General features: G+C 43.9%; 2 protein-coding genes across 3 annotated transcripts; one reads left to right on the top strand and one right to left on the bottom strand.

Moving 5' to 3' along the window:
* Positions 1-1,458: 1,458 nt before the first annotated feature.
* Positions 1,459-8,465, bottom strand: LOC109908915 (interferon regulatory factor 2-binding protein 1). 2 transcript variants are annotated; one of them, XM_020507705.2, is made up of 2 exons: positions 6,333-8,465; positions 1,459-6,116 (listed from the first exon to the last, which is right to left on the bottom strand). In XM_020507705.2, the coding sequence occupies exon 1, from the start codon at positions 8,255-8,257 to the stop codon at positions 6,353-6,355; it is 1,905 nt and encodes a 634-aa protein (XP_020363294.1). In that variant the 5' UTR covers positions 8,258-8,465; the 3' UTR covers positions 1,459-6,116; positions 6,333-6,352. The 2 variants fall into 2 exon arrangements, with proteins under 2 accessions (XP_020363294.1, XP_020363293.1); XM_020507704.2 differs by having other exon boundaries at positions 1,459-6,119; positions 6,333-8,401.
* Positions 8,466-8,508: 43 nt separating this feature from the next.
* Positions 8,509-10,538, top strand: polr1g (RNA polymerase I subunit G). Its single transcript, XM_020507706.2, has 3 exons — positions 8,509-8,916; positions 9,159-9,294; positions 9,501-10,538. Exons 1-3 carry the CDS (start codon positions 8,841-8,843, stop codon positions 10,252-10,254), a joined length of 966 nt encoding a protein of 321 aa, XP_020363295.1. The 5' UTR covers positions 8,509-8,840; the 3' UTR covers positions 10,255-10,538.
* Positions 10,539-15,273: the final 4,735 nt, after the last annotated feature.

Raw genomic sequence — 15,273 nt, 5'->3', positions numbered from 1 at the left:
ATTTGAAGGTAAAATTAAGTGATGAAAATATTGGCAAACCAAAATAACGAAAAACAATAAATAATGTAGCCCTAATCCAATGTGTGTAGGCCTATCCTTGGCCTGATTCAGAATACACATCTCGTTGTCAGGCGCAGACAGTCAAATCTGAATGTCAATGCATTTCCTAATTGCCAATGAATGGAGCTGTAATTGATGCGCATAGGTGGTCGACAGGATTAGCTGAGAAAAGTGCCAAGGAAACACGCAGGAAGGACACGTCGTGTTTAGCGCAATAGGCAGAAATAGCTTACTCCGGGACAGTTTGGTTTAAAAAAATAATTGAACGTATGAAAAACAACATAATTAATCAATAGTTTTAATACAAGCGAATTCGTTCATTAATACATATTTTTGATTCAACATTAAGATCATGAGGACTAAGGAATGCATGATCTCTATTAGGCCTATTGGTCTTAACACTTCCAACGATTTGCGCCCGTTTGCAAAATGTTGTCAGGTCGATTAACACATTCAATGAGATCAATCAAACGTATTTATAAAGCCCTTTTTACATCAGCCGATGTCACATGGCGGTCTGTAATGATAGTAATTAAGCTATACAGGACAATTATTTCCTGACCAAGTATATGATTAAAGTCGGCTATAAGAAACAAGTTTGAGCACTGCTTTGAACAAGTATATTTAGGCATGGGCCAACATTTTATTTAATTGTTTCCCAAGGCCAAATAAATAGCTAGGCTATATTGTTTTGAATCGAAGGCCAGCTATTTCGATAGATATAGATAACCCGTCCAATGATTCTACTGCATTATGGAGAGTTTTGGAGGAAGATGCTGTGCGGGCTGTACTGCATTTGAGTAATGAGTAGACAGAACTACTTTCTCATTAATCCTTTGACTTTACACGGTCTATTCCCCCAACACACATCCCTACATCCTCCTGCAGGTCGGCCGCTTCTAATGCCAATGTGACAGTAGATCGTTCATTAACACCTCAATAATTAGCTAACAATAGCTGAGTTGACATTAATAGAGGAAGACAGAGAATTCTATATGCTTTCTAGTGGGGGGAAGATATGACTTGAGATTCGCCCTCTACAATATCTTGGTAGGCGGCGTTTTTCAATTAGGCTAACCTTTATGTGGGTGGGTTTTAAGAAGTGTAGGCCGACAGTAAAATACATAGAGAAACAAAGGTTCCCATCATTACATAACAGAACCTATTATCTAAATTGAAATTATGGCTGATGTCAAATACGACGCCATCTAATTGATAAACCGGTAACTGTGCCATTTCCCTCCAATATAGGGAAATCTAAACATTGGAAAATGAAGTGCCCTCCTGGTAGACTACAATAAAAGTGGGCAGTAGTTCACAACACATTTTTAAAGTCAAGATCTGCACAGGTTAAAGTCCGCCATCTACTGGACATAGCAAGACAATGAACATCGAGCGTACCTTTGCTACACAGTATAAAACCGTGGCAGTATTTATATTTTAATTTTATTTATGCTTCAAATTTGTCGTCAATTACGTAGAAGCTTCATGAAAAATAACAAATCAAAAGTGACATTTACACCCAATGAAGAAAAACAATATATACAGTACCAGTCAAAAGTTGACACACCTACTCATTCAAGGGTTTCTCTTTATAAAAAAAAAATGCTTTCTAAATTGTAGAATACTAGTGAAGACATCAAAACTATGAACACATGGAATCATGTAGTAACCAAAAAAAGTGTTAAACAAATAAATGTACAAAAATTGAGATTTTTCAAAGTAGCTCCCCTTTGCCTTGACAGCTTTGCACACTCTTGGCATTCTCTCAACCAGCTGTATGAGGTAATCACCTGGAATGCTTTTCCAACAGTCTTGGAGTTTCCACATATGCTGAGCACTTGTTAGCTGCTTTTCCTTCACGCTGCAGTCCAACTCATACCAAACCATCTCAATTGGGTTGAGGTTGGGTGGAAACCAGGTAATCTGATGCCGCCCTCCATCACTCTCCTTCTTGGTCAAATAGCCCTTACACAGCCTGGAGGTGTGTTTTGGGTCATTGTCCTGTTGAAAAACAAATGATAGTCCTACTAAGCGCAAACCAGATGGGATGGCGTATCACTGCAGAATGCTCTGGTAGCCATGCTAGCTAAGTGTGCCTAGAATTCTAAATAAATCACAGACAGTGTCACCAGCAAAGCACCCCCACACCATCTCATCTCCTCCTCCATGCTTCACAGTGGGAACCACACATGCAGAGATCATCTGTTCAACTACTCTGCGTCTCACAAAGACATGGCGGTTGGAACCAAAAATTGCTAATTTAGACCAAAGGACAGATTTACACTGGTCAAATGTCCATTGCTCTTGTTTCTTGGCCCTAGCAAGTCTCTTCTTATTGGTGTCCTTGAGCAGCAATTTGACCATGAAGGCCTGATTCACCCAGTCTCCTCTGAACAGTTGATGTTGAGAGGATGGTAACTCTAATGAACTTATCCTCACAACACAACTGATAGGCTCAAACATATTAAGAAGTAAAGAAATTCCACAAATTAACTTTTAACAAGGCACACCTGTTAATTGAAATGCATTCCAAGAGATTACCCCATGAAGCTGAATGAAAGAATGCCAAGTGTGCAAAGCTGTCAAGGCAAAGGGTGACTACTTTGAAGAATCTCAAATATATTTTGATTTGTTTAACACTTTTTTGGTTACTACATGATTCCATGTGTTATTTCAGTTTTGATGTCTTCACTATTAGTCTACAATGTAGAAAATAGTCAAATAAAGGAAAAACCATGAATGAGCAGGTCTGTCCAAACGTTTGACTAGTACTGTATATGAAATGAAACTGAAAGTTGCATGAACAATTAAAAAGGGACACCCAGTCCTATAGCCGACATTCAGGGTTTTATTTAACTAGACAAGTCCGTTAAGAACAAATTCTCATTTACAATGACAGCCTAGGAACAGTGCGTTAACTGCCTCGTTCAGGGGCAGAACGACAGATTTTTTACCTTGTCAGTTAAGGGATTCTTTTTTTTAAATAACAAAAAAAATAAGGGCAGAAATAGGCTAGTGTCAAGTAGAAATAGAGTTGGAATATACAAGCTTTAACCTTGAACTGTGTTGAGATAAGCAACTCAACAGGAGTCCATGGCAGACAGGACCATAATAATAGAAAGGCAAGACAATCAATCTTTACTAATTTAGGGGCCAAATACAAAATACTCCTATTTTGTATGATTTGTAAAAATATTTTTTACAAGTGCTTTCAGACAGAGGATGTCATTAAATGCACCTTTTTAAAATGTATTTTTTAATTTAGCTAGGCAAGTCAGTTATGAACAAATTCTTATTTACAATGACGGCCTACCTCGGGCCAACACTGGGCCAATTGTGCGCTGCCCTATGGGACTCCCAATCACTTGAGGAAAGTTGGATGAACATAGTGCTTTTGTAGGAAATTCATTTTTTGTTGTGAGGGCTACATTTGACTTACCATATTTTAGATAACTAAGAGGCCTAATTTTAGTACTACATACACTTTCAGATACAGCTACTAGTGTACAGTATACATTCATGCCAATGTGATCAGCAATGGCTTGATGTCTTGTCCTCATTCAATTTCATATTTACACATGCACATGGTAAGGTATTGATTGGCACCAGCTTTGCAAATTGATAATTCAATTAATATATTAATTTTGGTGACGAACATAAAAGGTTAAGGAAAACCTGACAGAGAGGTATTTTGATATACATGTATATATTATCTTTCAAACAATTCAAAGAGTTAAATTCATTGGTAAAACAGAGCATAAAACAGGGATTTTATAGAACTTTTTAAAAAATAATCAAGAGGATCACGTGAAAAACTTGAATCTCAGTCAATATAGAAAAAAAACCTTTGACTTTACATAGAGTAAATTCCTTTAAATTAAACATCATAAAGTACACAATATTAGTTTAATCTCTACACCCTCTACAACTTCAGTTAACAGATAACCTATAACTATCATAACAAGAACCATTTCACCCACTATTTCCCTGGCACATATTGAAATAAAGTAATTTAACACAAAAATAGTAAGATTACAGAAAGTCTACAACCCCCTTGAACTTTGTTTTCACATTTTGTTACATTACACAGTTGGATTCACTTTTTTTTTTTCAACAATCTACACAAAATACTGTAATATAATGTCAAAGTACATTATTATTATTATTATTTTTAAGACAAATTCAAAATCAAACACTAATATACCTCGATTGGTTAAGTATTCACCCCCCTGAGTCAATGCATGTTAGAATCACCTTTGGCAGCGATTATGAGTCTCTTGAGTAAGTCTCAAAAGAGCTTTGCACACATGTATTGTGGAATATTTGCCCATTATTCTTTTCAAAATTCTTCAAGCTCTGTCAAGGTGTTTGGGATCATGGCTAGACAGCCATTTTCAAGTCTTGCCATAGATTTTCAAGCAGATTTAAGTCAAAACTGCAAATTGGCCACTCAGGAACATTCACTGTCTTCTTGGTTAACAACTCCAGTTTAGATTTGACTTTGTGTTGTAGGTTATTGTCCTTCTGAAAGGTGAATTTCTCTCCCAGTGTCTGGTGTACAAGCAGACTGAAGCAGGTTTTCCTCAAGCAGGTTTAGCTCCATCCCGTTTCTTTTCATCCTGAAAACCTCCCCAGTCTTTGCCTATGTCAAGCTTCCGAACTAATTTAGACTCGCCTAAATAAAGGAGCTGAATAATTATGCAACATTGAATAACAGTGAATAATTATTTTTGTTATTTCATTTGTAAAACATTTTCAAAATGTTCTTTTCACTTTGACATTACGGACTATTTTGTGTTGATCCATTTTTACAATGAAATCTATTTCAATCCTACTTTGTAACACAACAAAATGTGAAGAAAGTTCAAGGGGGTGTAGAATTTCTATAGGCACTGTAAATCTACTTTAACATGAATCTATCTTTGGTTTCTACGCACGTGTATAGGCTACACAAGCAGTATTGTATCAAAACTATAGATTGCACATCTATTACCATCGAGAGAGATCGTCTTACATTCAGTATAAAATAGAGAGGTATCCATCCCACTTCTTACATGCTGGATAAAGCATCTTTGTTGGGCACTGTGAAAGCCATCTTATTGTATCGCGTAGCACTGAAAGTCCCCGTTTCTGTCTTAGAAATCGATGGCGACATACATTAACTGCTGGTTTGAGGTTTCAGCAAAGAGCAAACAAATAGCTCCGTAACAGTAAAAAGTCAGTTTTACATAAAGGGCAAATGTGACGCAAAACAAACTCCCAAAAAACGGTCACAAGAGGAACAGTCCAAGTCTATACGTTGCTGGAAGGTTTAGGGAAGTCATCAGTCTTTCTCAATGCCACTCAGAGATCTATTAGAAAGATGTTCCACGAAACAGAAAACAGACCTAAAATCAACTATAAACAGGACAGATTTATTTGATTTAACCTTTATTTAACTAGGCAAGTCAGTTAAGAACAAATTCTTATTTTACAATGACGGCCTACCCTGGCCAAACCCGGACGACGCTGGGCCAATTGTGCGCCGCCCTATGGGACTCCCAATCGGCCGGTTGTGATACAGCCTGGAATCGAACCAGGGTTTGTAGTGACGCCTCTAGCACTGAGATGCAGTGCCTTAGACCGCTGCGCCACTCGGAAGCCCTAGATGAAGTGCATACTTCCCAACCATGGTCCACTGGTTTATAAAGTCAGTGACTAATACTAATAAGTTGATGTTTGAGGGACAAAGGGGTGAATTAGGTATTAGAGGTGAGCAAGGGCTGGGGGTATGGTCACCCTCTATCCAACCAGACAGTGGTGTGGTAGTGTAAGGCCTGCCCCATGGAGGTAGAGGTGTATGATGATTGGCTGCGAGGTGGGGAGAATCTGGTGGATTGTCATGTTGGTTAGCTGTGAGGTGGGGAAAACCTGGTGGATTGCCGTGGTGATTGGCTGTGGGGTGGGGAAACCTGGTGGATTGTCGTGGTGATTGGCTGTGAAGTGGCGAGAACCTGTTGAGATTGTCGTTATCTGCAGGCACCAGGCTGCTGCTCCACTCAGGCATCAACAGCCTTCTGTCCAGACAAACATCACATAAACAAACAGATTAACCATATTCGGTGGCTAATCATATTCGGTGACAATTATACTACATATCATATATTATACTCTATCATAAAGCACGTCACAAACACTAAATTAGCCTATGGCCTAGCTACATAGAGAATACTTTGGCCTAAAGACAACAAATTCAAAGGAAATCAAGATGTAGTGAAATTGCATCTTACAGTCAGGTGTCCCAGAGGATTTAGGGGTCGCGCTCCTTCTTCACCTTGACGTCTCCAGCCAGGATGGTAGTGACCTCTCCCTGCATGAAGGCCCAGGGCACGTTGGAGCCTACCAGGGGACACCTCTCTCCACTGGGGCAAAACATCTCGCTGCCGGCCCCCTGGCTCCGGATAAAGTCTCTGGTGCAAGGGAAGCAGAATTTATGGGCCGCAACAGACGGGCACTGGACAAAGTGAGTATCCTCCAAGCGCTCATGGCAGATGGTGCAGCAGAGAGGGGGACCAGAGGAGCCGGAGGGGTCCCCTGCTCCCTGGTCCGAGGCCCCAGCCAGGGGGAGAGCTGCCGTGGTGCCCCCTGTAGAGTTGCTAGCTCCCTGGGGTTCCCCGTTCCTGGAGGCCAGGTGGCGCTGCTGCCCTGCAGGGCAGGCTGCCATGGGGCTGCTGCTGCTTTGTCTCACTGCCAAGGAGGAGTGGCCCAGGCCTCCACCACCACTACTGCTGCTGCTGCTGCTAGGGGCTTCTCTGGGTGACTGACCAGCGGCTGCACCCGCGTTGTCAGCCACGTTCATCAGTGCTGTGATGGGGGAGGGGTCGCTGCTGTGGGAGTGGGAGGCCGAGCCCTCCTGGTGAGGAGGTGGCTGGCTAGTGCTGGGTAGGGAGGAGGCAGCTAGGTGGATAGCCATGCCCGGGTACATCCCCATTGGCCAGTGCTGCCGGAGCTGCTCTTCTGTGGTCACTACCTCTCCACCCTGGAGCTCTGGGGAAGCCTTCCTCCGGCGCAGGCGGGCTGGTGGTGCCGAGCGGGCCATGTGACACAGCGCTGTGGGCAGCATGGAGCAGCTGGTGTCCAGGTAGGGCTGGGGGAGAACGTCAGGGCCGGGGGTGTCCTTAAAGGCTCGTACCGAATCACTCAGTAGCTCAGAGAGCAGTCGCCAGTCCCCCGCGCCATGCCTTTTCTCGTACTCCACATACTTCAGGCCCAAGTTGATCACCTTGTTCCCAGAGTCTTTCTGGCTGTCGTGGAACATCTGCTTGACCAGCGCCGCCAAGCTGGAGAACATATACCCCGAGCCGCAAGGGTACTCTGCAAAGATTTTCAGCTCAAAGTCCAGCGTCAGCTTGGCATCGAAGGCAAAGATCCGCCCCACCAGGCTGTGGTCCTTCTTGAAGCGCACGTTGAAGGGGGTGCAGCCGGAGAGGGTGAGCAGGGCCCCTCGTACAGCCTTGGGTCGGCCGGCCCAGTCATCTGCTCGGTTCCGTACACTCTCTGACAGCTCGGCCAGAGCCTCTGCGTTCCTCTGCTTCTCCCTCAGCTCCTTCTCAAACTCAGGGCTCAGGAAGGAGGCCACACCCATGCCCATGCTCAGCTGCCTCTTGGTGATCTCGTTCAGCATGGGGGCAGAGAGGGTGAGGGGGGTTCCCCCGACTCTGGTATTTAAACCGGGCACAGCTGCTAGCAACCCGTGCGGAGCCCCCACAAGGCCTTGTGTCATTAAATTGGGTGGAACGGTACACACCATGGGTCGTCTGGCGTTGTTAGGGCTCTGTCCACTGACATCTTGTTGTGGGCCCCCATCATCGATTCTGTGCAGACCGTTGGGGAGCCGTGCTGGGGCTCCGTAGTCCCCTCTACCCCTTTCAAAGCGTTCAGGAGGTGGCCTACCACCCTCCATAGGTCCATCTCTTCCACCTGGGCCATGTTTGGTGGGCTGTGGACCCGGGGACCTGTCACCCTGCATACCATGAGTTATTTTCAAATGCCTGGCCGTCTCTATGAGGAATTCAATACGGTCTGCCCCTTCATAATTCACACAGCCTCGGCAGACAGTCTCGCTAAAGTCCCAGATCATAGCCCATGGCATCTTAGGCAAATCGCAAAGGTAACAGCACCACTGCCGCCTTGAAGACGACTGGGAGGAGGACATATTTGATAGGCCCTCTTATCTTTCTGGCTTTCTGAGGTCCAGGTTATACAGATTTAGCTTTCAATAGTTCAGGAACAATCGCCGCTTCTGTTACTCCTCAAATACCCCCCAAAATATATAGGATACACTTTTTTTGTAATAAACACACAAACAAATTGTGTTTACCCCCTTTCGGTCGCCTGCGCCCATGAAGTGTTTCTACTAGAAGACTGTCTTTGCTGGAACTTACACAACTCCGTGATAATGATGCATTCTGGGATGTATTGTTTTCGTTCTGCGAGGGCCTTCGTGAGTACGTGCCTTGTGAATAGCATCAGTTGCGTCTAAAATGCGAATATAGACTGCACACAGACCAATGTTTACGAAAAGTTATCATATGGATATTAATAAACACTGTATGTAAAATAATATATATTTACAAAGGAACCGACATGCGCAACTCACGCAGCCCAGATCCTCGCGAACCGAGCTAGCTAGTGTATCCAGGTCAAAGGTTACTTTTTTTTAACAACACATGTTCTTGCACCCATGCGCATTTAGTTGGACTAAGTTACATTTCACATTTTAGCAGTACACAGAGGTCATGTCAAACGATGTATCTTCGTCAAGTGATGAGGCAAGTGACACCGAGGAGGTTCCGCAAAAACGGAGAAAGCAGGGTAAGTTTTTTTCTAGCTTAAATAACGTTAGCTAGCTATCTAGCTAATGTTAGCCACTACAATCAAGTCCATCAAAGCTGTCTGCTAGGTATCTAGTAAATCCTGTTAGGAATCAAAATGAGGGATGCTGCAATGGGCAGACAGCATTGTGTATTATATGGCGAATTCCAAAACAAACACACAGATTACGTTCACTTCGCTAGCTATCTATCTAGCTAATAACAATATGTTTATCCCTTCAGCTTCAAGGTATCAGTGTCCAGCTGATTTTGTGGCATTTGCCCATAAACCCTGTGCCAGTACCCTCATCGAAAGGGTTTGTGAGGACAACATAGAATTATGGCTCATCAAAGCTCCCAGCAGTTTCAACCCGGACAGGTAGGCTATCCTTCTTTCCATTTATATGAATTATCATAGAAGTGTCATGATTCACTTCTAATAACAGACAGAGATATCTAACAAAGTCCTCAATTTCTCAGTTATTAGAAGTGAGACACCATCCACTTCCATTGCTTTACACCCACATGGTCTATATCTGGTGTGCGTAACCTCTTAACATACTGTAATCTCTCTCTCCCCCACAGTTTCAGCAGTCTGAAGATGCCTCTGTCTGGGCTGCAAACCATGCAGGCCCCTGCCCAGCAGTCGTGTAGTGGTGGGAACATCAGGCAGATCTACAGCGTGCTGGGTGGGCCCTCTGGTGCTGCGGACCTCCATCTCCTCACCAGTCAACCCCAGACGCTCGACTTGATGGTCTGTGCCCCGGCCTTCAGCGGGCTCCTCAACATCTGTGAGAGCTACGGTGACTGCAGCACCAACCAGACCCCCATTGCCATCCCAGCCACCCCAGCCCCCACTGTGCCCCCAGGGCTCCGCCAGCGCTTCCAGCCTTTCGGAAGCAGGACCCCCACCCTCTCCAGACTGATGGAGGATACACCGGATACTCCGCTGCCGTCTACACCAGAGACGCCTCTCAGGGTCACACTGGACCCGGGGGAGGAGAGGAAGAGCAAGAAGAAAAAGAAGAAAGACAAACTTATAAAGATGGAGGAGGGGGTCAGGGTGAAGCAGGAGCTGCTAGAGATGACTCACAGCCCAGAGGAGCCATATAAACTTCCTGGGCAGGAAGCTGAGCTCTCAGAAGAGAAGAGGAAGAAGAAGAAGAAAAAGAAGGATAAGGACAGGGGAGAGGTGGAGGACACTGTATATTCATCTTTTAATATAATTAAAAAAGAGGTGGAAGTTAAAGTTGAACCAATGGACAGTTCCTATGGTGAAGTTGAAGATTCTGGAAAAAGGAAGAAAAAGGTGAAGAAAAACAGGCATGATGATGACTAGTCTGTTGTTTTTTTGTGGTAATCTGGCTTTGTGAAGTTATAATAATAATAATAATAGTATCATTCAATTAAGCAGTTCAACAAATAATTATTATGCTACTGTACTGTCATTTGGATTTTGGGGGGGAAATTTGATCATCTAATAAAGCCGAGACGATAACACATACTGGAGTGTACAGACTTGTGCCTCTATTCACACGAAACAAAAATATAAACGCAACATGTAAAGTGTTGGTTTCATGAGCTGAAATAAAATATCCCTGAAATTTTCCATACTCACAAAAAGCGTATTTCTCTCATTCTGTTCACAACTTTGTTTACATCCCTGTTAGTGAGCATTTCACCTTTGTCCAGATAATCCATCCACCTGACAGGTATGGCATATCAAGAAGCTGATTAAACAGCATGATCATTACATGGGTGCACCTTGTGCTGGGGACAATAAAAAGCCACTCTAAAATGTGCTGTTTTGTCACACAACACAATGCAAGTATTGAGGGAGTGTGCAATTGACATGATAACTGCGGGAATTGAATGTTAATTTCTCTACCATAACCTGCCTTCAACATTGTTTTAGAGAATTTGGCAGTACGTCCAACCGGCCTCACCATGTGTTACCACGCCAGCCCAGGACCTCCACATCTGGCTTCTTCACATGCGGGATCATCTAAGACAAGCCACCCGGACAGCTGATGAAACTGGGTTTGCACAACCGAAGAATTTCTGCACAAACTGTTATAAACCGTCTCAGGGAAGCTCATCTGCTTGCTTGTCGTCCTCACTAGGGTCTTGACATAACTGTAGTTAGGAGTTATAACCGACTTCAATGGGCAAATGCTCACTTTCAATGGCCGCTGGAGAAGTGTGCCCTTCACGGATGATTCACTGTTTCGACTGTACCGGGCAGATGGCTTGTATGGCGTTATGTGGGCAAGCGGTTTGCTGATGTCAACATTGTGAACAGAGTGCCCCATAGTGGCGGTGGGGTTATGGTATGGGAAGGTGTAAATTAAGGAAGATGAACACAGTTGCCTTTTATCAATGGCAATTTGATGCACAGAGATACCGTGACTAGATCCTGAGGCCCATTGTCGTGGCATTCATCCGCTGCCATCATCTCATGTTTCAGCATGATATTGCATGGCCCCATGTTGCAAGGGTATGTACACAATTCCTGGAAGCTGAAAATGTCCCAGTTCTTCCTTGGCCTATATACTCACCAGGCATGTCACCCATTAAGCATGTTTGGGATGCTCTGGATCAACATGTACAACAGCATGCTCCAGTTCACGCCAATATCCAGCTACTTCGCACAGCCATTGAGTGGGACAACATTCCACAGGCCACAATTAACCGCCTGATCAACTCTATGCGAAGAAGATGTGTCGCTCTGCATGAGGCAAATGTTGGTCACACCAGATACTGACTGGTTTTCTGATCCACGCCCCTACCTTTTGTTTTAAGTTATCTGTTACCAACAGATGCATATCTGTATTCCCAGTCATATGAAATACATAGATTAGGGCCTAAGGAATTTATTTAAATTAACTGATTTCCTTATATGAACTGTAACTCAGTCAAATCTTTGAAATTGTTGAATGTTGCGTTTATATCTTTGTTCAGTGTAGTTCATTTATCCTCAATGCTACCATTAACTATTGATTCTGCTGCAGTCCTGCAGTACTCTGGCTCCACAGGCAGATAGCGCTGTGGTACAGTGGTTCTTCCCTGGTTACCGGACACAGATTCAGTGGGTTGCCTCTCTGCCTGCTCTCACTCTGCACTGGAGTGTGGTCCTGTTTTCTAATGAGTTCAGAGACACCTCTTGTGCTATCCGACTCAATGTCTGTACTTTCCTCCCACTACACTACATGTATGCATCACTTACTCACTGCAAGGCTGTGGTAGAGCCGCTTTTCCCTCTCTTTTCAGACACATTATTGTATTTTTGAAGGTTGCATTTGGTTGGTTTGATGTTGTGAGTAAATTACGCGTTGTGAACAAAATATTGTTGAATATCCATAAAACATTAAAAAATTAAATTATGTTTATGTTTAAAAAAAACCAATTTAAACAATTTTGTTCCTGAATAACTAAAAAACTTGCATGGAAATTCTAATCAGAATTATTTTTTCGTTCTTGCTGCTCAGAGAGTATCTCAAAGACAACAGCTGCAATTTTGTAGCTCTGGTATGGAGAGAATAGAACTTTGATGTTGGATCTTATGCGATATTTCTATGTATTCACACATTGCACGTCTCACAGACACGTGCAATGTGTGTCTGTGTGTGTGTGTGTTAGGGATCTGCCTCAGGTATGGTGCTGCAGATAACTTGGCTCCTAGCTAGTGGGTTACACAACAGGTCAACAGCAGAACATTGACTCCTGTTCTGTGGGTGTCTCTTACACCACCACTGCCCACCTTTGCTGTCTCACGGGCTAACAGATTTAACCATGACTGGTTATTTGTCCGTTTCTATTTGATCCACTTGAGGAGAGCAGTCGTTGTCCTCCAGCAACAAACCATTCTGGTGCTTGTGTCTTCCTCCACATTGTGCACACGGTCATTAGTGTTCAGTGGATTAGCCATAGGGTCACCAGGTCAAGTCACAGCTGGGACAATGAGGCCCTCAAGTGAAGCACCTGGACGTGAAACAGAATTCTAGTAGAATTCTTAGTATGTTCCCCTCTATCTCTATGCGTTGATGTATTGTTTCATGGGGATGGTTTTGCTATATGCGCTGCAGGTAGCTTGAACAGTAATTGCTGTCTGGTGAAGCAGATTAATAATTGAATGCAGTCTGAAGTTAAGATACAACGTGTCCAGACTGCAGAGCAGGATTGGGCCTTGCGCGCCCCAACCGATGTAAATGATAAGATTTGAGGGGAGGGAGAGGGGAGCGACTAGTGGGGGTAATGCATTGGAGAACCAATCTCGCCGGCTGTACCCACCCCCTCCTTCTCTTCCCCCCTCTTCCCTCGTCCCTCCCCATCACTGCAGCGATTCCCTCTCCCTCTCCCTCTCCCCCTCTCCGTCTCCCTCTGTAGTGCTCTCCTTTTCAACCAGCGCTCTCTAGCCAGCCTGCTGCAATGTGAGGGTTTCCATGGCAACGCAGACCTGCCAAGGACCATGGTGCTCTGCTCTGTGGCAATGGAGAGAGAGAGAGAAAGCGCGAGAGGGGTTCGGCTCATCAATGTATTATACGTGAGCTCCACCACTTTGGGCATGCTAAGATTGGTGTCTCGGAAAGCTGCAGTCCCCCTCTGCTTTGCTCTCTGTCCTTTTCTTTCCAAGCCCATAACACTCAGCATTTGACTGGGATTAAAGTGCATGGATCGATGCAGAGAGAAATGGTCCATTGGTTTAAGGATGACAGTGAAATTGGTCTGTGTCGCTAAATGTAATGAGAATTGGCATTGCGTTCTGGCGTTGTTTGCCCTTGGATGAATAAGTGCCTCCCTGACATTGCTTTGGCTGCAGGAGAGCGCCTCCAAAACAAGTCCTACCACACCAGCAACTTCATTGCATACTAATGCCTTAACATGACGCACACTCAGCCCTCCCATTCAAAGAGCTGAAATATGTCATTGAACCGAACAGGCTGAGGCCGCCTCTGCAATCTAGAAGAAACACAATACAGAAGTACGTCATCTTTAAAAGTGTTGAATACATATTGTGCTCAGAATGATAAGACGTACTGTCAATGGAGACTAACCTTGTACCGTTGATCAGGTGGACGAGGGTTTGGGAAGCTGTCGCTGATGATGTTTGGGGTCTTTTCTTCTCCTGGGCTTCATGTTGATTTGAATGGGCTCCTCTTGTCTACTTCTTTTCTGTTGAATGTTACTTGAAGAACTGAACACCATGAACGTGCTGTGCCTATTGGTGCTTGAGGGAAAAGCATTCAGCACAAATGGCTATCTAATGTAGATAAGCGTGTAGATAATTGATGATTGTAGATAAAGTGATTGAAAAGCAATGTATTTACTTTTGATATTAGCCATTCAAAGGAACAAAACTTCAATGGGGAATGGTCTGCACTGAGGAAAATCTGTTGCTATGCACTAAGTCAAGTCAGACATATGCTATGAAAGCAGCCCGAGCTGTCTTTGCAGCCAGTCTCCATGACAACCTCAATGCTATTTCCCTCATTGTTGTCTTGGACCAGCGTTAGACATCCTGAAAGCGTTTCTTGGACCCTAATTCGTAAAAGCCTGGATGTCCTTCTTTGGGCTTGCATGTATTCTTAGTCGTTATTCCCAGGTGGCAGTGTAGACTTTTGGAGGAACAAGACAGCAGAGAGAGACAGCAGTCCCCTCGGGGAGAGACAAGTCCTTGCTTTGACCTTCACAGTAGCAGGGAAGAAGGAGCAGTGAGCAGTTCAAACATCCCCGTAGCCCATACACTGGAGACTAAGACTCCTAAAAATCAACCTTGGTGATACTACATTGTCTGCATGCTGGGCCCTGCCACTAAACACTGTGGCATTAGCTATATAATACTGAAGATCATTCCCTCCTTCACTCCAACATATGAACTTCAACTAGTTCCATGTCAGTGGCGTTTAAACATTTGTCATTTAATTGTATTCACACGTATGGTATGGAATGGAATGTGTATATGTACTGTACACCCTAAGACACATTATGGCATAGAATATACCTAATATTGGTGGGATGTTAAAACATTCAGTACATATTGAATATGGACAGTAATGCGGGTTACTTTTATTCGAGAATGACGTCATTGACTTCAATGCAGTGAAATAGATCACATAACTACAGTCAATTGTAACCGTAATTCCTCCATTAATTCAGAGTGGACTGCACAGCTGATCTGTCTGTACAGCTGGACAAGCTGTGCAGGTTAAGTGCTTTGCTCAAGGGCAGAGCAGCACTATCTCCTCCTGGGACTTCACAAGGACCAGATGACACCATACCTTAGTGAGTCCTTAATAATGTATCAACTCACTGTCTCTAATGCAGTCTGACTGGCATCATTTGCGATCTTTCAAGACTT

This window comes from Oncorhynchus kisutch, linkage group LG18 (assembly GCF_002021735.2).
Source record: "Oncorhynchus kisutch isolate 150728-3 linkage group LG18, Okis_V2, whole genome shotgun sequence".
NCBI classification, from domain to species: domain Eukaryota; kingdom Metazoa; phylum Chordata; class Actinopteri; order Salmoniformes; family Salmonidae; genus Oncorhynchus; species Oncorhynchus kisutch.
This window is presented reverse-complemented; position numbering and strand designations above follow the sequence as displayed.

What these genes read in the sequence shown, in the direction of transcription:
- LOC109908915 (XM_020507705.2), bottom strand. Translation starts at nt 8,257, where the DNA reads ATGTCCTCCTCCCAGTCGTCTTCAAGGCGGCAGTGGTGCTGTTACCTT.
- polr1g (XM_020507706.2), top strand. Translation starts at nt 8,841, where the DNA reads ATGTCAAACGATGTATCTTCGTCAAGTGATGAGGCAAGTGACACCGAG. An exon ending in GCAAAAACGGAGAAAGCAGG is followed by an intron (nt 8,917 to 9,158) that starts GTAAGTTTTTTT and finishes TTATCCCTTCAG; the next exon opens with CTTCAAGGTATCAGTGTCCA. An exon ending in AGCAGTTTCAACCCGGACAG is followed by an intron (nt 9,295 to 9,500) that starts GTAGGCTATCCT and finishes TCTCCCCCACAG; the next exon opens with TTTCAGCAGTCTGAAGATGC.